Source organism: Cucurbita moschata, unplaced genomic scaffold, assembly GCF_002738365.1.
Source record: "Cucurbita moschata cultivar Rifu unplaced genomic scaffold, Cmos_1.0 Cmo_Scf00113, whole genome shotgun sequence".
Taxonomy (NCBI): domain Eukaryota; kingdom Viridiplantae; phylum Streptophyta; class Magnoliopsida; order Cucurbitales; family Cucurbitaceae; genus Cucurbita; species Cucurbita moschata.
The window spans coordinates 193,205-213,463 of NW_019268629.1; the positions used below are offsets into that span (position 1 = coordinate 193,205).

Here is a 20,259-nt window from a genome sequence, read left to right on the forward strand (position 1 = left end):
TGTATCATATTTTCAAAGGAAAAAAAAAAAAAGAAGGGGATGGATTTGGGCTCCTTCCCTTCCATTGTATAATTGCGCGGGAAGGTACCACATGCCTTTTGTCTCATGCATCTAACCTGCCTGTTTTAGTCATTTATGAAGCATTACAATTGAAAAATAGGTATTGCCTTTGGTTTCATACTCTATCTACAAATACGAGAATAACCCATTTTGGGTCCAAGTAACATATTATTGAAGGAGATGGAAGACCTCCAATGTCACCTGTCAAATGTTTTCATTTCTATTAATTGATTTAGACATTTCTGTATAGATAACAAATCTATTTATAACTGTTCTCTTACAGCAGAAATTTAGTGGTGGTTCAATAATTGCGGGATAGAATTGAATTACTTCCCCACCTATACCAGAAGTAAAAAGCGATCTCACGTTTGTGGAAGGATTACTATTTGAGGACTAATTTCCCACGCATTCAACGGCATGTGCTTGTGCCTCACATTGAGCTCTATAAATCCCTTCCCCACTGCACTCCATGCCTTTACCTTACTAGCTTATTTCTGATGGCTTTCAACGACACTTTCTATGTATCCCATGGATCCCCAACGCTAACCATCGACGATGGCATCAAGGCAAGGCACTTCTTCAAATCATGGAAGGACAAGGTTTTTTCCCAAACACCCAAAGCCATTCTTTGTGTCTCTGCCCATTTCGACACCGCCTATCCCACCGTCAACGTCGTTTCTGGTCCCAATGATACCATCTATGACTTCTATGGTTTCCCCTCCTCCATGTACGAGGTAAACATAAAAACCTTTAAACTTCAAACTAGACCTGCTAGCAAGTGTATGTTAGGAACCACGACTCTTCACAATGGTATGATATTGTCCACTTTGAGCATAAGCTCTCATGACTTTGTTTTTTGTTTCCCCAAAAAACCTCGTACTCATGGAGATGTATTTCTTACCTATAAACTCATGATATGATCAACTTCTTAATTAGCCGATGTGGGACACCTCTCCCAACAATCTCAACAGTTTAGGCATTTATATAATTTCAAGTTTTGAACTCTTTGAAAGAAACTTTCCAATATTGATAACAAGAATGCATAAATGACATGAAAAACAGTTAAAATATCCAGCACCAGGAGCTCCGGCGTTGGCGAAGAGGGTGAAGGAAGCTCTGATGGGGGCCGGGTTCGAGCGGGTGGACGAGGAGAAAGGGCGAGGGCTGGATCATGGAGCATGGGTTCCTCTGATGTTCATGTATCCAGAGGCAGACATCCCAGTTTGCCAACTTTCAGTACAATCACGCCTAAATGGGACACACCATTACAACGTGGGCAAGGCATTGGCCCCTCTTAAGGATGAAGGGGTTCTCATTGTTGGGTCAGGAAGTGCTACGCACAACCTTAGGACACTCGACCGCCACGCCAGGTCTTCTGTCAACGCCTCATGGGCCATTGAATTTGACGATTGGCTTAAACATGCTCTCCTTCAAGGAAGGTAATTTCACTTGCATGAAAATAATCTAATAGAAAGATATTATAAAAGATATTTGCCTATAATTGTGATATCTCACGTTAGTTGGGAGGAGAACGAAATACCCTAGCGTACAAAGGGTATTTCGTTAGTTGCATTTTTAAGCCTTGAGGAGAAACTTGAAAGGAAAAGTTTAAAGAGGACAATATGTGTTAGCGGTGGGGTTGGGCTCGGGTCGTTACAATAATAAAAGATCAATATGATATATATAGTAAACTATAATTCAATACTAAATATCCTTAACACCTTCAACCCGTCTTCTTTGCTTGTTTAGTTTAAATAAATATTTTTTGTTTGAGAATTAGAAGAATATTTGGTGTGGTAGATACGAAGATGTGAACGAGTACAAAAAGAAGGCTCCAAATGCAGAAAAGGCACATCCAAGTCCTGACCACCTATTTCCGCTCCATGTCGCGATCGGGGCAGCCGGAGGCCACCCCAAAGCGAAGCTAGTCCACCATAGCTGGGACCTTGGCACCATGTCCTACGCCTCCTACCAGTTCACAGCCTCTTAAACCCTAAACCCACTAATCGCATCAACATTACAAACCTCCAACCCTTCTAGTTGCCTTGTATCTTTCTTAATATAATGGAGTATGTTTGTAAAATGATCCTATTTATTTCTGTGACAAACCATATAATTTGGTTTTGGTTTATTACAACGTTGTATGAACTTTTATTGTTAAAGTGATTTGAAATAGCACTACCATACTACGAGATCCCACTTTGGTTGGAGAGAGAAACAAAATATTCTTTACAAAGATGTAGAAACCTCTCCCTAGTAGACACGTCTCAAAATCGTGAGGCTGATGACAATACATAACGGACTAAAACGGACAATATCTACTAGCGGTGGGTTTGGGTTGTTACAAATGGTATAAGAGCCCGACAGATGGTGCGCTAGCGAGGACGCTGTCCCTAAGGGAGTGGATTATGAAATCCCACATCATTGGAAAGGGGAATAAAACATTCCTTACAAGGTATGGAAACTTCTCTCTAGTAGACGCGTTAAACCCGTGAGGTTGACAGCGATACGTAATGAGCCAAAACGAACAATATCTACCAGCGGTGGCTTTGGGCTGTTACAAATGATATTAGAATCAGACATTGAACGGTGTGCCAGCGAGGACGCTGACCCTAAGAGGGTAGATTGTGAGATCCCACGTCGGTTGGAAAGGGGTACAAGACATTCTTTATAAGAGTGTGGAAACTTCTCTTTAACAGACGCGTTTTAAAATCGTGAGACTGATGACGGTACGTAATAGACTAAAGCGGACAATATCTTTTAGTAGTGAACTTGAGCTGTTACAAACACGGTTCTAAAAGAGAGAGAACTTTAGTGAACAAGAGTTAATTACAAATAACTATAATATGATCGTTATCACACACTTGCACGCACACAAAACACCGACATCCACACGGGAGTGTTGCATTACTTATTATTAACAACTAATACATCTAAATCAATTAACCCTACGGCAGTTGCGGCGGACTTGGCCCCAACGACCTTCCTTTACATCAAGCATACCCATTTTGATGATGGCCTGTTGGAAGTCCAAGAAGAACAGGGCTTGGTTCATGGCGTAGGCATTGACAATGCCCCTCGTACGCGGGCTAGCGAACAACGTCTGGTCCGAAAACAAAACCCCGGCTCCTCTCGACAGCGCGTTGTAATAGACGTTGTCGAAGCTGTCAGCCGTGGCGTCGAATGTTTGTATTGCATTGTCGCCATTGCTGCATGTTCTTGACAGTGTTCTCCCAAAGTTGGGACTCAGAAGAGTGTCGGTGCCGTCCAGTCTGTCTTTGAATGATACGCATCGTGCCACTCCTAATGTATGCGCCCCTAAACACACATGTCAATTATGATGAGTTATATAATTAACGGTTTATGTTGGGTGTTAGAAATGGTCTAAAGTTTACCCGAAAGTGCGACCATTTGCTGAGCTGTAAAGCCACGGCGGGCGAAGGTATTAATAAGCTGAGATGCATTGAAGAAAGGCGAAGGCAAATTGGCGGTGTCTTCGATTCTAGATCTCGTTCCGTCCTTCCTTCCCTTCGGTATGTCATAAAATGGACCTCCCGCCTGTTAAGTTACTCGTTATTAAGCTCGAATAAAAGTGTAATATTTTGAAATTTAAGAATGAAATAGAAAATTATATCCAAAACCCATTCACCAAACTATATTTTTCATTAGATAAATTAGAATCGAGGGAATTTTTTTAAAAAATTACCCAAAAGACTGCATCTCTGGCAGCCATGGCGACAATGTCGGCGCAAGAAACAACACCAGGACATTGGTTTTCTAATTGTTCCTTAATGTCATCAATAACCTCGTAACCTCGTAAGCTTTCATTGGCGGGAGAATCCTTTTCTGCTCTGTTGTCTCGTGTTGAATCAATCAACACTGATCCATCGCATCCCTATTCATATCGAAAGACATCAATATTTTCGATTATTGTATCAATATGTGTAGTTTGTTACGTTTTTCAAAAAAAAAAAAAAACACGAGATGGAGGAAAAATGGTATGTTTAAAGTCTAATTTACCTCAACGAAACAATCATGAAAATGCATTCGTATGAGAGATGCAGCCAAAGTGGGATCATTTTGAAGAGCTCGATTCACCGTGTTCTTCACAATCGGATCCACAAACGGGCAGCTCATCAAGTAATATCCCATACTCAATCCATTCACGCCTCTAAATGTTACACTAACGCTCACCAACACGATAATACTAACTAAGTTCATCGACATCGACATTGACATCAACAACGACATTTCTCGAGTAGCTAGGTTGAAAGAGAATAAAAGATGGTTAAAGAAGAGTTGTGGTGGGAGTTTGTGTATTTATACATGGAGAGTGTAGTTTGAAGTGAAGGAGAAGGAGGAGAGTGGGTTCATCACATTGTCCACTCAAACAAGCCATGATATTAAATAATTAATGATTTCTATGCAGCTTTTTGATGTGTTCATTGCATGTTTGGATTATTAAACCTAACACCAACAATTCAATCAAATCTGGATTCCAATTCACATAAATAATTGAAATCTATTAAATTGTGTGTTTGAAATCAATATCCACGCACATACACATGATCGTAACATAAATTATTCACTAGGAAGCTCGTTACCTAACGACTCAAGTCCATCGCTGGTAGATATTGTTCCATCCGAGCTTTCCTTTTTAGACTTTCCCTCAAGGTTGTTAAAACGTATCTGTTAAGGAGAGGTTTTCATACCTTTATAAAAGATGTTTTGTTTCCCTCTCCAATCGATGTGGGATCTCATAATCCACTCTTCTTCGAAGCCCAGCGTTCTCGCTGGACACTCGTTTCTCGTTCTAATTGATGTGGGATTTAACAATCCACCCCCTTCGGGGCTCAACATCTTTGCTGACACTCGTTTCTCTCTCCAATCGATGTGGGACCTCACAATCCACTCCCCTTGAGGGTCCAGCGTCTGAGACTCATTCCTCTCTCCAATCGATGTGGGATCTAACAATCCACCCCCTTCGGAGCTCAGCATCTTTGCTGACACTTGTTCCTTTCTTCCGTCGATGTGGGATCTCGCAATCTACTCTTCTTCAGGGTCCAGCGTCCTTGCTGATACTTGTTCCTCTCTCCAATCGATGTGTGATCTCACAATCCACTCAAATTCAGGGTCCAGCGTCCTTGCTGACACTCATTCCTCTCTCCAATCGAGGTGGGATCTAACAATCCACCTCTTTCAGGGCTCAGCATCTTTGCTGACACTCGTTCCCCTCTCAATGGATGTGGGATCTCACAATCCACTCCCCTTTAGAGTCCAGCGTGCTCGATGACACTGGTTCCTCTCTCCAATCGATGTGAGATCTCATAATCTATCCCCTTCGAGGCCCAACGTCCTATGAATCTATGAAAATATCAATGATATCGAGAAAAAACTGGGTCAATCATATTTAGATGTAATTCTGGCCTCGATCTCTAAGTATAAGAGAGTAGTTAGGATAGTAAGGTGGGGATTTAAGATAATGGAAGGTGGGAGAGGTGAAAAAAGTGCATATAATGGTTGGAGAAAGAGCTGTGTCGCATTTGAAAAAGAAAAGAAAAGGAAATGAAGGATTAGTCAAAAAGGGAGAGTGGGACGGCTGGCTTCCATATTCTTCCTTATATTATTTTTATAACCATTTGTGTTCCTCAATTTCAACGCTCTAGTGCTTTTCACACGTCTTTCTCCCCTTAGTGCCTCGGCAGTTCAATTACTTTTTCGATATTGGATGGTTCCGATATTCTCTTACATCTTCTACGATACGAGTGAAACTTCAAAATTAAGCGTGTTTCGTTTGAACTATGTTCAAATACAAAAAACTGATTGAATTGGAGCAAACCAAACCAACGAAGTTGACCTAACTTGGTCGTTGAACTACAGCTTCAACCCACTAATGAGACTGTTTTTCGTGTAAGGGAGAAAGAAGCAGGGCTGAAGCACCTGTTGAGGATTATTGGGAGTGAGTCTCACATTGGTTAATTTAGTGGAAGATCATGAGTTTATAAGTTAGAAATACTATCTCTATTGGTACGAGGCCTTTTGGGGGAAGCCCAAAGCAAAGTCATGAGAGTTTATGCTCAAAGTGGACAATATCATACGATTGCGGAGAGTCGTGATTCCTAACATGATATCAAAGCCACGCCCTAAACTTAGTCATGAAATAGAATCCTCAAATATTGAATAAAGAATTGTGAGCCTTGAAGGTGTAGTCAAAAGTGACTAAAGTGTTGAACAAAGGGTGTACTTTATTCGAGAGCTCCAAGGAAAGGAGTCGAGCCTCGATTAAGGGGAGGCTTATAGTGTACTTTGTTCGAGGGGAGGATTGTTGAGGATTATTGGGAGTGAGTCCCACATTGGTTAATTTAGTGGAAGATCATAGATTTATAAGTTAGGAATACTATCTCCATTGGTACGAGGCCTTTTGGGGGAAGCCAAAGCAAGTCATGAGAGCTTATGCTCAAAGTGGACAATATCACCTAACATCACCTCGTTATCACACAAACGAGTGGGAGAAAGGAACCCCAAGAAACCCACAATCGATCGATCGCCCAAACACATGTTGAACAATCAAGATTCCATATTGTTAAGAAGTGAATTTCATATTATATGATTATAATTGTATTCTAAAATGGTAAACTAATTGAATCGACGACAAACTATAAAACCAATCTCATCGATGAAAACCCAATGACATGCCCTCACATGCAAAAGTTCACAACCTATTTAAGATTAAGATGAGTCGCATAGGATTATCATTTAAATAATATTTATCTTTTTAGTCAACATATTAATAAATCAATCTTATACAAATTCGTTGTATATGATATTGCTACTCATATGTCTTCCCATGAACCATTTAGATATGTCTTCTCATGAACCATTTAGATTAAATCATGTGTAATTATTTATAAAATCAACAAATTACCATTAAAAAAAATATTAATTATCAAGTTTTGGACATAAATCATAATTGTAATTATTTATTCTTGTAATTAATGCTAGAAATTGAATCTCCAAAATACCCTCAGGGTGGGCGAAGATCGTAAACAAGGTTATATATCCGAATCGGGCAGCGGTCGAGGAGGCGCTTCGGTGGTTCTCATGGCCTGCCACCATCTTCACACTGCGACTGCTAGTGCGTCGCACATTTGCAGAAATTTTCTGGGATACATTTTCACCTCCAAATTTGCTTCTCCTCTTCGTTTCTCTTCTTCTTCTTCTTCTTTGAGGATACAGTCTCCTGGTCACCATTGTTTTCCCTCTTTCTCCGTTCTGCTACCCCCGAAGGTAACTCAGTTTCTGCTTATTGGTACTTATTGTTCTGAATTGATTCTAGCATATTTACCGAGAAATTTAGTTGAAAAAAGTAGGAGGCTCATTAATGACGGAGTGTTATTGTGTCGATGTGAAATGGGCGAGATATATTATGGTAGCAAGGTGTAATTCGATTAATCAAAGAGCAGAATGTGGTTGATGGCTCTTATTGCAATAGTTTTTCTTGTCATCTCGACATGAGAAATGGGTACTATTTAGATCTTAGTTGTGATCATGGCGTCTAATTTTAGCGTTTGGTTAAATTCAAAGCAATATACAACTTTTTGCCTCTGTTTTCTGCTGCAGTTTTGACTTCTTCTAAGGATTTTTCTCGGTTTCTCAGGGTTACTGTAGTTCATCTAGAAGTGTAAATGCTGCGATTAACGTAGATAGCAATGCAACTTATCATGGTAGTCCGGCATCTTCTATTAGCCAGCAAATGCTGCAAGTCCAAGATTCATTATCGAATTCACCCACATGCAAAGAAGAAACTGAAATTGATAGACCTTCGGATGCGAGGGTCATGCTCATTGATGGCACATCAATCATTTATAGAGCATACCACAAGCTTTTGGGTATGTTAGATTTGTCATCAGAATGTTTTAGTTTGACTTAGTTTGTTATCCTAACTTATATTTTCAATCCGTATTTCCACTGGAGATGGTTTATGTGCATAGAGGATAATTGATAGCAGAAAAGTGGCACACATAAACCCGTTGGTAAAGAAGTAGACTTTAAATTCTTAACATTTTTATTCTTTAATAAGAAACGCGGACAAACTTCATTAATAGAGAAAAAGATATACAAAAATGGAGACGAGATATCCCCAAATGCCAAGGGGATTACAAAAAGGATTTCCAATTAGCATTAATTTATATCAAATTAGAACTACAAACATGAGGGAGCAAAGAACGCCATTTTGGTGAAAACAATCTAACTTGCTCCCTACATTCATCACGAGAGGATTCACTGTCTTGAAAAGTCCTCTTGTTCCTTTCATACTAAAGTCTCCGTAAAACCACTACCACTGAATTGAACCACAACGCTCTAGCTTTTCCCCCAAAAAGAAGTCTCATAAATGAGCTGAAAAAAAGCCCCCGAACACCCCTTGGGGAGCACCCAACTTCAGTTAAAACTTAAAAAAGACTACACCAACCAAAAGCAATATACGTTTTTGCTATATTTACTTCTTTGATTTATTTGTTTGTTTGGATTTCTGTTTTGGAGCAGCAAAGCTGCATCATGGCCATTTATCACATGCGGATGGCAATGGAGATTGGGTGCTAACAATATTTACTGCCATGTCACTTGTAAGTAACATTCTTGTTAGGTTCTTGTTTTCAAATGTTATTTTACCTGTCCTTTTTCCAACAATGATATACATTCTACTGATAGTGCCTCAAACCCTAATGCTATTCTAAATGTTCTCCTCATCTTTGTTGTTTTTTTGCCATGAAGTAATTTCTGTTAAAATATTACAATAAAATATTGGAATATCAATTTTCAGCTTGTTGGGTATTGGCATAATGCATATGCCGTGTTTGACTAGCCATGGGAACAAAAGAGAAACATATGAGGGATCATCAACATGTAGGAGCTCGGGCCTATCCAAATCATCCTCAATAATTATATCATAGGGTGCCTCTATGGTATGAAAGGGTGGTGGGTCGAGCTCGGGTTTAAAAGTTTTGGGGTAGTGTCCGTGATAACTAGTGAGAAAGACGCTGTATTAGAGGGAAGAGGGGGAGGCTATTCAAAGAAGGTGGATACGTATGGTAGTGAGTCAATTGGAGAAAGGTGATGTCGTGGGGAGCCTTCATCAAATGAGTGCAAGGGGATGATAATATGTTTTCTTAGTCTAAAAGAGGTTTATCGGTGGCTGTCGAGAACTGATAAAGATGATGAAGGAAAAAGAAGTGATGAGGTGGGTTACAATTCCCTTCCTAGGCCCGTTTGACATTGTCTTTCGGTTTCCAGTTCATTTCCTCTAACCTTACCATCTCTTCAATCTTACATTTCAACAAGACACTTGTTAGGCCTACCATCATTAGGCAATACTTTAGAAGCGGTAGAAAAGGGAATATACCCTCATCAAGTTAGTATATACGTTAGCTTTATGTTATTTTTGCAGTTTGCTTTTGTGCATTGGGAGGAGGGAGAGTTTATCAGCCCTCTCGAGTAGGCTACGGTATTTTGTATTGCCTTCAAGCTTGACTTCTTTTATTTATCAATACAAGTAAGGTGAGACCTTACAACACGCTCCTCTCTTAACCCCTTAGTCTAAGAACCCTCCTTGTCTATCCCTTCCAACAACTTGTTCCTCTCCAAAAGTTCTTGCTTTTTTATCCATATATCTCTAAAGGCCTTTTGTTCCAACCTTTCTAAAGCTTCCTTTAGTGAGCGGAGTTTTCCCATGAATTTGAAACCTTCCCACTTTCAGGAACATTTGTTGGCCACCAAGAAACTTAAAAAGGAGTGATAGGAGATCAACATATTTTCGTACCTTAGAGGACAGGGTCCCTACTTTGGCTCCCATTGATCCAGAGAAATCGGCCAATGACTCGATGTGTCCCTGGGACCTAGAGATCTTTTGGCACCAAAGAAAGAATCCATCCAAACTCTAAATAACAAGGCTCTGGACCACCCTCAAAAGACAGTTCTATTTTCTCCGAAGTGCAACTATTTCCTTCCGTAGATTTCATCCTTCCTTCACCAATTTGACTAAAGAGGGTAGCTCCATAGATGTCCTATGTTGTTTGACCCTTCGAGGAACTTGAGATTTACTCAAAAGAATTGTAGCAAGTGTCATAAGAAATCTTCCAACCCTTGCACGCAATACTTTTGGGGCACCCATCAAGGGGTTCAAAAGCAATCATACATTTGCCTCTTCGATAACTCATGTTAGACATTTGAACAATTATCTATTCGAAGAACTTCTTTGCTTTTGATCTCACGATGATGAAAGAAAAAAATCGCTTACCCACATGAATATCCCCAAATGAACATTCACATTTGAAACTTTTGATATGAACCAAGACATCTCAATCATGCAGTATATACTAAAAGGAAGATGTGAAAAAAATGATCAAATTACCACAAGATAATCAAGTTGCAATTCATGACATATTAAAGAAGAATCAAGTTTCAATTGTTCTTGTATGATTACAAATTTTGGGTGGATGATAATTAAGAGTTATGGTGTTTTATTAATATATTTTAAGGCACTTTATTTACTTTAAGGTTACATTTATATAGTGGCTAATTATGGTCATAAAGTATACATCAATAAGGTTGTTAGATCAAATTCTCAAGAGTTGCAATCATTTGAAATGAAATCAAATTGATTTGGGGGTTTCTGCATTTGTGAAATAAAGCTTCGCATATCCAGGCGCCTTATGAGGGTTCTTAGATTCAATTGACTAGAGTTTCCATATCATTTGGTATCAAAGCTTTAGGCTAAGATTAAATATATGTTTCATTTGCGTTTCTTATCAATTTGGTTTTTATTTATTTTTATTCTTTTAGCCCATAATCGATTTAGAGTTTAAAAACTAATCTAGAATGAGAGCTTCATTTATGTAAATAAGTTGAAACAGAGTGCCCTAACATTTCTTGAGTGTATACATGTGAGAGAGTGCTGTGAGGTCTTTTGTATTTTCTGAATTTAATTTTGCAACGAAGTTTCTCAAAGAGATTTGAGGACAAATCCTCTTGAAGAAGTGAACAATGATATGAACCAATGCATCTCAATTATGCAATAGCAATATGTACTTCAAGGAAGATGTTAAAAAAATGTTGTTCAAATTATTACAAGATAAAATCAAGTTGCAATTCATGACACATTAAAGAAGAATCAAGCTTTAATTATTCTTGTATGGTTACAAATTTTGGGTGGATGATAAATTAGAGTTATGATATTTTATTAATACATTTTAAGACACTTCATTTACCTTAATGTTACATTTACATAGTGGCTAATTATGGTCATAAAGTATACATGGTGGCTAATTATGGTCATAAAGTATGAATGTTACAACTCTTGAAATGCCTCATGGAAGGTGAATGGTTTTATTTTGAGACTATATGACGCCATGTATCTTGTCTTTGTAAAGTAGACTTGGAAAATGTAATAAAAATAGCATTTGTGTTTCTTTTAGCCAAAAGCTAAGTTTCTTTGTAATTTTATGTAGTTTATGTTGAATATTTAGAATCATTCAAGCTTGACATGATCAATCTTGCTTGTGGAGTAATTCAAATCTCAAATAAGTGTTCTTGCCTTGAGATATTCGATCAACAAGGTAATTTGGATCTTACTTTCCCTTGGAGTGGTTCTTGGATATTTAGATCAAAAAGGTATTACTCTTCAATAAGGTTGTTAGATCAAATTCCCAAGAATTGCAATCTTTTGGAATGAAATCAAATTGATTTGGGTGTTTTTGCATCTGTGAATTAAGGGTTTGGATATCCAGGCACCTTACGAGGGTTCTTAGACTCAACTAGCTAGGGTTTCCATATCATACAATATTGTTCAATTAGCACCCTCGTCAATTCATCTTAGAGGTTGAACACATCTCTTCCTTTCAATCTTCACTGAACATGTATACACCTCACCAGCCCTAACCTCTTCCCGCTGGCTCTCATCCTTCAGTCCACTAACACATTATGAAAGAGATGAGGAGAAGAAAGAGAGAGAGTGTGTGCATGTGTGCGCGCGTGTCAATCCAAAAGTGTTTTCAACCCATGGTTATATTGACAAAAGTCTTTTGTAATTATAGTGTAATTTTACATCCTTCACTTGTGCTTCTCAATGTCTTGCTGAAACATTTTCTGTTTCTAAGCAAAAAAAGACGGGTGGTTTTACAAATTTTGAAAGATGGAGATATTTCTTGTGATAATTGATATATCTATTATATATCTTTTCTGCAAGAATTTGTGATTTTTCTGCAGGTAAAGTTGAAGTTTTCTGTTTAGTTTAGTGGTTCATGTGCTTACTCATTATTATTATTCTCTTGCAGATTGTTGATGTTCTGGAGTTTATGCCTTCTCATGTGGCGGTAGCTCTTCTTTTTCCCTCACTGCTCTCTTTAATTATGTTATCTGCAAATATTAACCAATTAAGATTCTTTAAATATAAGTTTTTTGGTATTTGAAAATTGAGTTCGATTTTCATTTCATTCATAATTTTTTTTAAAATTTTGTTTCATCAATCCTTCATTTTTTTTTTTACTTCTAACTATCTGTTAGCTTCTTTGGCTAAAAATGAAGTGATTTTTTCTAAAATTTTCTTAGGATGATGTGACAATATTTAACCAAAACTCCAGAATTTTTTATGTGGAAAAAAATATATAAAAATATGCTCTCCCGTACGTCATCCGAACATCCACTCTACCCGCACCCGCACCGTCGGATTCTATTGGTTTCCTTTGACTCTAGGCCTCTACCTCTCCCACTCTGACTTCATATCGGATTTGTTTTTTTTTTTTCTTTCCAGATTTGGGGTTGAGGATGGGCACTGGTAGGGAGGGAGAAATAAAGGAGGTGGTGGGGAAGGAGAAATAAAAGAGGTGGTTGGTTGAAGAGAGAATGTTTTAAAATATTTTTTTGGTCACATCAAGAAAATAAAATTATAAAATAGCTAATTATTGTAAGGAAATATATACAAAACCATGGCATCTTTATTGTCAAGGAAACTAACAAAAAATCAACAACAGGTACCAAAATGGAGCATCATTGAAACCTAAATGGCAAAAACGTAAGATTTTGAAACCTAGAGACAAAATGGATATTAAACTCTAACCGCGGGGATCAAAAGAGCATTTATCCCTATAATATGTTAGTTAGACTAATAAGTGATGATGTCTTTTGATTTGTTGATAATTAGACATGTACGTGTACAGGATCATTCATCCGTCTTTTTAGGATCATCTCTTATTTTTAGCATAACTAATCAATATCCAGACATTTACAGGATTTGATGTTTAGCTTGTGCCTCCCATATTTATTGTCTTAACTATGAATGCAATTGCAATATTCACTTATACGTTCTCTATGTTGTGCAGGTTGTGTTTGATCATGATGGTAAGATCTAGGATTCGAAATTATCACATTACTGATTTCTACAAGAACGTGTATGTGCTTGTATTCCATTACTTTTCTTGGATCTGCAGCTTTCATAATTATCTACTTACATGTACTTTACCTGGTGATGGGAAGGATACCAATGTTCAGTGGGTGACAGTTCGGATACTAGTGTCTAGTGGATTATGGGTGATGGGAGAGATATTTTTTTTCTCCGAGGTCAGGGTGTTGGAGGGTAGACCCCTTTGCACTTGTTTCTCTCGTTTATATCACTTTTCCTCGATTAGACTACTCAGTGGCGGATATGTTGCCCTTTTCTCAGATATGTTCTTCGTACATGCTGGGATTATGATGTTTTTGTCTAGCAGGAAAACGTCAGATTTTATCTCCATTCTCTCACTGATTGGGAAGTTTTGTTGTAGTCTGGGGAGAAAATATGTTTGTTTTTTGAGCCCTTGTTCTTCAGTTGGCTTCTCTTGCAAGTCTTTTTTTTTGTGGTCTGGTCAATTGCTCTCTCTCGAGTGGTGTCTTTGCTTCACTGTGGAAGGTGAAAATGTTAAAGAAGGTTCAACTTTTTGGGTGGTAGGTTCTTCATGTATAAGTTAACACCTTGGATCAAGTTCCGAGAAGGTACAAATAGGTTAACGCACTGGATCAAGTTTTGAGAAGGTTGTGCAATTTGATTGGGTCGTTCTGTTGTTTACTTTGTAGGTAGGTGGATGAGGACCTTGACCATATACTCTGACGCTGTGACATTGCGCAGGAGATTTGGAGTTGTTTTTTTTAGGAGTTTGACTTAAGCTATCTAGACATAACGCCTATAAAGAGATGCTTGAGGAGCTCTCTCTTTCCCTCATTTTCGTGAGAAAGGAAGGTTATTGTGGTAGGCTAGGGTGTGTGCGGTTTTGTGGGATATTTGGGGGGAGAGGAATAGTCTTTAGAGAGTTCGAGAGACCTTGGAGAGGGATGTTTGGACCCTTATATGGTTCACATCTCTATGTGAGTTTTGATAGCTAAGCTGTTACGTAAATACCCGTTGGCTCTTATTTTACTTGATTGGAGGCCATTTCTTTAGTTTGCCTCCGTCTTTTGTGGGGGCCATTTTTATGGTGGCCTTTATTTTTGTATGTCGTCGTATTTTTTCTTTATTTTTTCTCAAAGAAAGTTCGGTTGTTTATTAAAAAAGAAAACATACGAGAAAATGTTTGGAATATTATTAAGTGGACTTTAGAAGTATTATTAGGATAATACATATATTTTTTCTAAACAAGAAACATAACTTTTTATTGAATAAACGAAAGAGATTGAGGCTCAAGATACATTTTTTTCATTGAACAAATGAAAAGAAACTTCCAAAACCTTAAATTTTAGATTTTAGTGCACGCTTATTTTGGAGTTGCACTACTAAGGCGGACTTTCATTGAGAAGAAAAGAAGAATACAGAAGTGTAAGCTAGTGAAGAGAATGCTAACTAAATACAGAACATTATAGAAACCCAACCCAAAGGGATACGCTAAACCTAGTCAAGGCCTAAACTCTTTCAATAACTCTCCACGCCCCTAAAAACTCTTCTCTCTAGCCAATATTTCACAAGACTGCAAACAAGTGGCCTAAAGGAGTATGAAATAGCACCTCCTTCTATCATAAAAAAACGTACTTTGAGGACTGATCGACTAAAATGAAGACTGCTTCAAAGTTTCCAACCCTTGGGTGGTGGATGATAATTGATAAGATCAAGATTGAGGATTCTTGTTGTAGAGGGGATGCAAGCATGAAGGCAATGATGTCAGTCTAACGTGTGATCTTGTAACTGCTCCACCACTTGGGAGGCTAAAGAGGAGACTGGGTATTAAAATGGTGTGAAGTTAGTGTAGAGTGAGAATCTATTGGTGGATTTTCCTTTCTACTGATTGTAAATATTGATCGGAAATATTTATTATCCATATTTATGTATAATTCCTTCATATTTTTTTAGACGATCTCACTAAATATAAGAGGACCTTGTATTACTTTTACAAATATTGAAGAAATAAAATATTCTTTTCTCCATAAAAATCAAAACTTATTTATGTGAGAGTCAAGCTTTTGACCATGGAGAATTTTCTTTTTCATCCTTCATTCTTTAATTGTAACTCAATGCTGACAGAAATAGTACATGGAGGTGCCTTAGTTGTTTTTGGTTGACTAGCTATCGTTCTATCATCTCCTTAAATCCTTTTAGTCATTTAAATTGTACTTTGGATGTTGGATAAAAATGATGTGACAGAATAAAAAAAGAGTTGAATAGTTTAGAAAGATGACTAAATTCCATCGCCTTTTGATCAATATCCCAAGCCTTTTTTTCTTTTCTTTTCTTGGATTGGGTTAGTAGAACTGCATTTGGAGTTTTCTCAATTATAATCTCCGTCGTTTACCTTTTTTTCCCCTCAACAATTTGAAATCATTCAGTTGAACTTCATTCTAGAATTTAAATATTGTGGATTCTTAGACAAATTAGTTGGTAGTTATAAGTGATTTCTATTTAATTTCAAGGCTGGCCTTGTGCATTTTGATGACATAGTAATGAGTACTTGGCGATTTTATACTTTCTGTAGTAAAGTTTCAATTGGTATCTGTCTATCAAAATGGGAGTTTCTTGGCATTTAGTGTCAATTCCCTTCCCAATTGTGGTGGGTAGCGTTGAGGAATTTCACAATTCCAAGAACAAACTAATCCTTTTGGTAAAAACAAACCTTTTCTTTCAGGACATGCATATGGTCATACATGTTATTCATCCAATGAAAATTTCATGGCAAAAGGTATGCTCTTCTTCTTTGAACGATTGAGTTGATAGTGACTTTTTTTTTTTCTCTTTTAAAACAAGAGTAAAATGATATTAACATGTTAAAATTAAGGAAATTAATATTTGTTGGTTACACGTTTTAATCTAGACGACTTTTATTTGAATCCTATTCTAACTGAAGTATTTTGGTGTGTATAATGGCTTTTGTATGGGAGTAATCTAAGTTTTTTTCGTTCATTCTTTGAAAACAAAAACTAGACTTTTCTTTTTCATTAATTTTTTTAAAGCTTCAATAAAATTGTCGGGTTTTGGCTTTTCTGAGAACTATTTATAGAGTTTATTTTGTTCACCCCTCGCCATGTAATTCTGTGATCTTATATTATAACATTTTTTTAAAAAGGAAACTAGTAGTCTTGAGATCTCAAAAGTTTCTTTTTAGTATTGCTGAAGCGGTGCCTTCTTCTTCTTATTGGGTTAAAAAAGACCAAGAAGTGGTGAGTTGAATTTCAACGAGCTAATTGTTGTTCCTAGCTTATTTGCTCACAACAGTTGGAAGGAAATTAAGCCTACTTTGGAAGTTCATTTTAAGGACTCTGTATTGATTAATCCCTTCATGGTTTAGAAGACTTTACTAAATTTCAAGGGTGAAAACTCCTTCAAGGCTCTTGAGTCTGAAGGAAAATGGAGATCATAGTGATTTTCATTTGCTTATTGAAAAATGGTCTTCAGAAAAGAACAGTCATCTGAATTTTATTGAAGGTTATGGTGGATGGATCTCCATCAAAAACTTGCCTCTAACCTGTTGGGATAATAGCGTATTCGAAGCTATCGACCATAACTTTGGTGGTCTTGAGAGTATTTCTTCACAAAATCTTTATATGTTAGACTGCACTAAGGCTCATATAGAAGTCAAGAGGGATTTGTGTGGTTTTCTTCTAGCTACAATAGAATTCAAGGATAAAAAAGAGGGAATACGTTTCTTAGATTTGGTGATGTTACTGTCATAGATCCTCAAAATATCATTCATTAACGGAGCTCTCTCCTTGAAAGACTTCTCCAATTCTTTGGACTTGCACCGTTTACATTAAATCATGGAAGATGAAACATTGACATCGTTTACACATTCCTTCCTCCCTCTTTAGTCCCCAGCAAATTTGAATCTCTTATTGAAGCTTGTGGTCTTGAATTATAGAAAATTCCTCCTTCAATATCTTAAAGATTAGTTTTTAATTAAGTTTCAAGAGAGCTCTTTTTGGTCTTTACTTTCTTCAAGTAGTTTGAGTTTTGGGGCTTTTGTTCTTAGTATCTTAGTTGGTTTGTTAGATCCTTTTTTGAGGACAATTTTTGCCAACTTTTTCTTATATTGGATCTTTTGGTTACTTGTCGTTGAGTTTTCTTTAGAGCTGAGCTTTGGTTTGATGGGTCCTTTTTGTTTTTGGGTTGTTCTCTTCGTTTGATTCTACTTTAAGATATTGTTTTGTTTTTCTGGTTCACCCTTTGAGATTTTGTATCCTTTGAACATTTTCATTTTCATTATATAAAATAAGTTGTTTCTAGTTAATAACAAAGAATACATAGAATTTTCGTCGATAATTAAAAATATATAGTAACTGCTCTTAGTTGATGAAAAGTTACTGTGTATCCTCAAAAGTTTGTATCTTTGAATTTTTTTTTCTTTTCCACTAATCAATGAAAAGTTCATATCTAGTTAAAAAAATAAAATATTACAGTCGAATAAAGTAAATAACTTTCATTGGAAAAACATATATTGCCCAACCAAAAATACAAATACAACATACCCGATTAGCCAAAACCAAATGATGAATAAAGCCTATACGTAAACCATAAACAACCATTACATATTCTACCTAAACCTAACAACAACAGAATGCTTGGATACATCTCCAAGGAGCTTGAAAAAGGAAAAGATGAGCTATACAAAGATGCTAAACAAAGCATCAAAACTGTAAGAAGGAAAAAATGAGCTATACAAAGATGCTAAACAAGCATCAAAACTGTAGGAAGGAAAAAATGAGCTATACAAAGATGCTAAACAACCATCAAAACTATAGAAATGAATTCCCCTTCCATATCGATTTCTATGAAACATGAGTTGTTGGAAAATAGCTTTTATCTTCACAGCTCCATAGACGCTTCAACACAAAGCCCAAAAGAAAAATCATCTTAAACTATCTGAATCAAGAAAGCCCATGCAAACAAAATGAAAAGAACCCAAATTAGATGAAGGCAAGGGAAGGGTCGATATTGAATTCTAGTATTAAACCTCGATCTTCATACATGTGGTATGCCTTGCAAAAGCTAGTATTAGAGTGGGCATGGGTAGCACACTTGAAGATAGAGGGAGGCCAGGCGGGAGATGTGCAGGAAGTTGGAGTGAGTTGTCATGGACGTACTTTCTTGCCATTGAGCTTGCTTTGATGATAACTTCAATTAGTTGAAGCAATGGCATATCAAGCTATTGTTAGTCTTGACCACAATCTTGGCCCCTAGAGATATCGTCCTTCAGTCCCCTAGACAGTGGACCACAATTAACACCTCTTTCTCAAAAGTGACATACCTTTTCTCAGCGTCATTCAATTTTTGACATTCGTTTGTGATGAGATATGTCTTGAGGAGTATGCCACCAAAGACAAAATCTGATGGATCTCCTCTTCAAAAAAATTTGGCTAGGTTGGCAATCCTAAGCACCTGCTGTGAAAATCCCTCGAAAGTGGCTTGATATTTTAGAATCCAACTCCAATTAGGGTTCTTCTTTAGCATCTCTGTCAAGGGCCCCCCTGTTTTGAACGTTCTTTAGTGAACAAGCAGTAGTAATTGATAATCTAGGAAAGAGTGCAGTTTTGTGATGCAAGTTAGCACCTTTCAGCCATGGATGAGTTCAATGTACCAATTTGCCCATATTCGATCGGGTGGCCCAGAAAGCTGATCACTCTTATGCAAAGGAACATTTCCCCCTTTCCTCATACAACTGATTTTTTCTCAACTTCTCAAAGATGAGTTATAGGTGAATATGACATTCTTCTATAGTCGAGCTATGGACACTGTGTCTTTCAGGTAGACCAACAAACTTCACAAGATACTCATGGAACACTTGGTTCATTATGTGTATAAGGTGGCCGATGCATTTTTAAGGCCATAAGGAATGTAAAGAAACTCACAAGCCCCGTACTATGTGAAACGCATTGTCTTGCAATTAGTCTCCTTCACCATACGGACTTGGTAGTAACTTACTCTCATGTCCAGAGGTTCAAGAAATACTTTGCCACATTATGTTGGTCTCATAAGTCATTGATGAACTTTTTTAGAGTATGGTGTTCTATGCATGGGCCAACACTTCCATTCTACTTCCTTTGGAAGAGGACTAGGGCTCCACTATGACCTTTTGAGTTCAACTAACTTAGGAAGGACTATGCAGCACATGTTCTTCGTGGGTAGTTTCTCCCCTGGCAACAACTCAATCTCATGATCTATGTGTCTATGTGGAGATGCAATCTTTGTTAGGCTATCAAGCATGCACCGTAATACTCTTCTAACACTTGTTGGCTTTCTTCAAGGAAAATTTTTAGAACTCTCATCTTTAATCACGAGAATGGCCGTGAATGTTTGTTTGTCATGAGCAAACCCTATGTTTTCTCAACTCAAATTTGAGTTGGGTCTTCAGAGAGGATTCAATATTTAATGGTCTTCAAACATTATGTGTTTCTGATATGCCCATCAGGCCTAATTCTCATGGTTTAATGCTTACCAGGACATTGTTTCATATATCTAGTTGGAAAGGAAAAAAATGGGGTTTTGAAGAGAAGTATACAGTTCGGTTGGATTGTTTTGAGCTCATCTAGATAGTCGATGGTATTCTGTCTAAGTTCTTTCATGGTCATTCTTCTAGTGACATTGTAGTAATAATTGGAGAACTTATAGGATTTCAGAATTCTTGGGCTGCCTTCCTTTTTTTTTTTTTTTTTTTTTTTTTTTTTTTTTTTTTTTTTTTTTTTTTTGTATTATTT

At 37.3% G+C, this 20,259-nt stretch overlaps 3 protein-coding genes across 4 annotated transcripts in view; 2 read left to right on the forward strand and 1 right to left on the reverse strand.

Moving 5' to 3' along the window:
- Positions 1 to 420: 420 nt before the first annotated feature.
- On the forward strand, positions 421 to 2,208 carry LOC111439883 (extradiol ring-cleavage dioxygenase-like). The gene is made up of 3 exons (XM_023077350.1): positions 421 to 794; positions 1,123 to 1,499; positions 1,861 to 2,208. Exons 1-3 carry the CDS (start codon positions 558 to 560, stop codon positions 2,048 to 2,050), a joined length of 804 nt encoding a protein of 267 aa, XP_022933118.1. The 5' UTR covers positions 421 to 557; the 3' UTR covers positions 2,051 to 2,208.
- Positions 2,209 to 2,824: 616 nt separating this feature from the next.
- On the reverse strand, positions 2,825 to 4,370 carry LOC111439881 (peroxidase 47). The gene is made up of 4 exons (XM_023077348.1): positions 4,081 to 4,370; positions 3,767 to 3,955; positions 3,456 to 3,618; positions 2,825 to 3,378 (listed from the first exon to the last, which is right to left on the reverse strand). The coding sequence occupies exons 1-4, from the start codon at positions 4,309 to 4,311 to the stop codon at positions 2,999 to 3,001; spliced, it is 963 nt and encodes a 320-aa protein (XP_022933116.1). The 5' UTR covers positions 4,312 to 4,370; the 3' UTR covers positions 2,825 to 2,998.
- A 2,728-nt stretch (positions 4,371 to 7,098) lies between these two features.
- Positions 7,099 to 20,259, forward strand: part of LOC111439872 (DNA polymerase I) — a 23,890-nt gene continuing 10,729 nt past the window's right edge. Inside the window, exons 1-6 of one of the 2 annotated variants that reach the window (XM_023077338.1) lie at positions 7,099 to 7,347; positions 7,718 to 7,949; positions 8,605 to 8,684; positions 12,390 to 12,428; positions 13,434 to 13,452; positions 16,197 to 16,250. In XM_023077338.1, coding sequence (XP_022933106.1) covers positions 7,162 to 7,347; positions 7,718 to 7,949; positions 8,605 to 8,684; positions 12,390 to 12,428; positions 13,434 to 13,452; positions 16,197 to 16,250 — 610 coding nt within the window. In that variant the 5' untranslated portion in view covers positions 7,099 to 7,161. The remainder of the gene's footprint in view (positions 7,348 to 7,717; positions 7,950 to 8,604; positions 8,685 to 12,389; positions 12,429 to 13,433; positions 13,453 to 16,196; positions 16,251 to 20,259) is intronic. The other variant, XM_023077340.1, reaches the window with a different exon arrangement.

Bases quoted from the DNA above. Each gene is read 5' to 3' on its own strand.
- LOC111439883 (XM_023077350.1), top strand. From the start codon at position 558: ATGGCTTTCAACGACACTTTCTATGTATCCCATGGATCCCCAACGCTA. The intron at 795-1,122 runs GTAAACATAAAA...CATGAAAAACAG, and splicing joins TCCCCTCCTCCATGTACGAG to TTAAAATATCCAGCACCAGG. The intron at 1,500-1,860 runs GTAATTTCACTT...TTGGTGTGGTAG, and splicing joins CATGCTCTCCTTCAAGGAAG to ATACGAAGATGTGAACGAGT.
- LOC111439881 (XM_023077348.1), bottom strand. From the start codon at position 4,311: ATGTCGTTGTTGATGTCAATGTCGATGTCGATGAACTTAGTTAGTATT. The intron at 3,619-3,766 runs GTAATTTTTTAA...GTAACTTAACAG, and splicing joins CCAGAGATGCAGTCTTTTGG to GCGGGAGGTCCATTTTATGA. The intron at 3,379-3,455 runs GTAAACTTTAGA...ATGTGTGTTTAG, and splicing joins GCAAATGGTCGCACTTTCGG to GGGCGCATACATTAGGAGTG.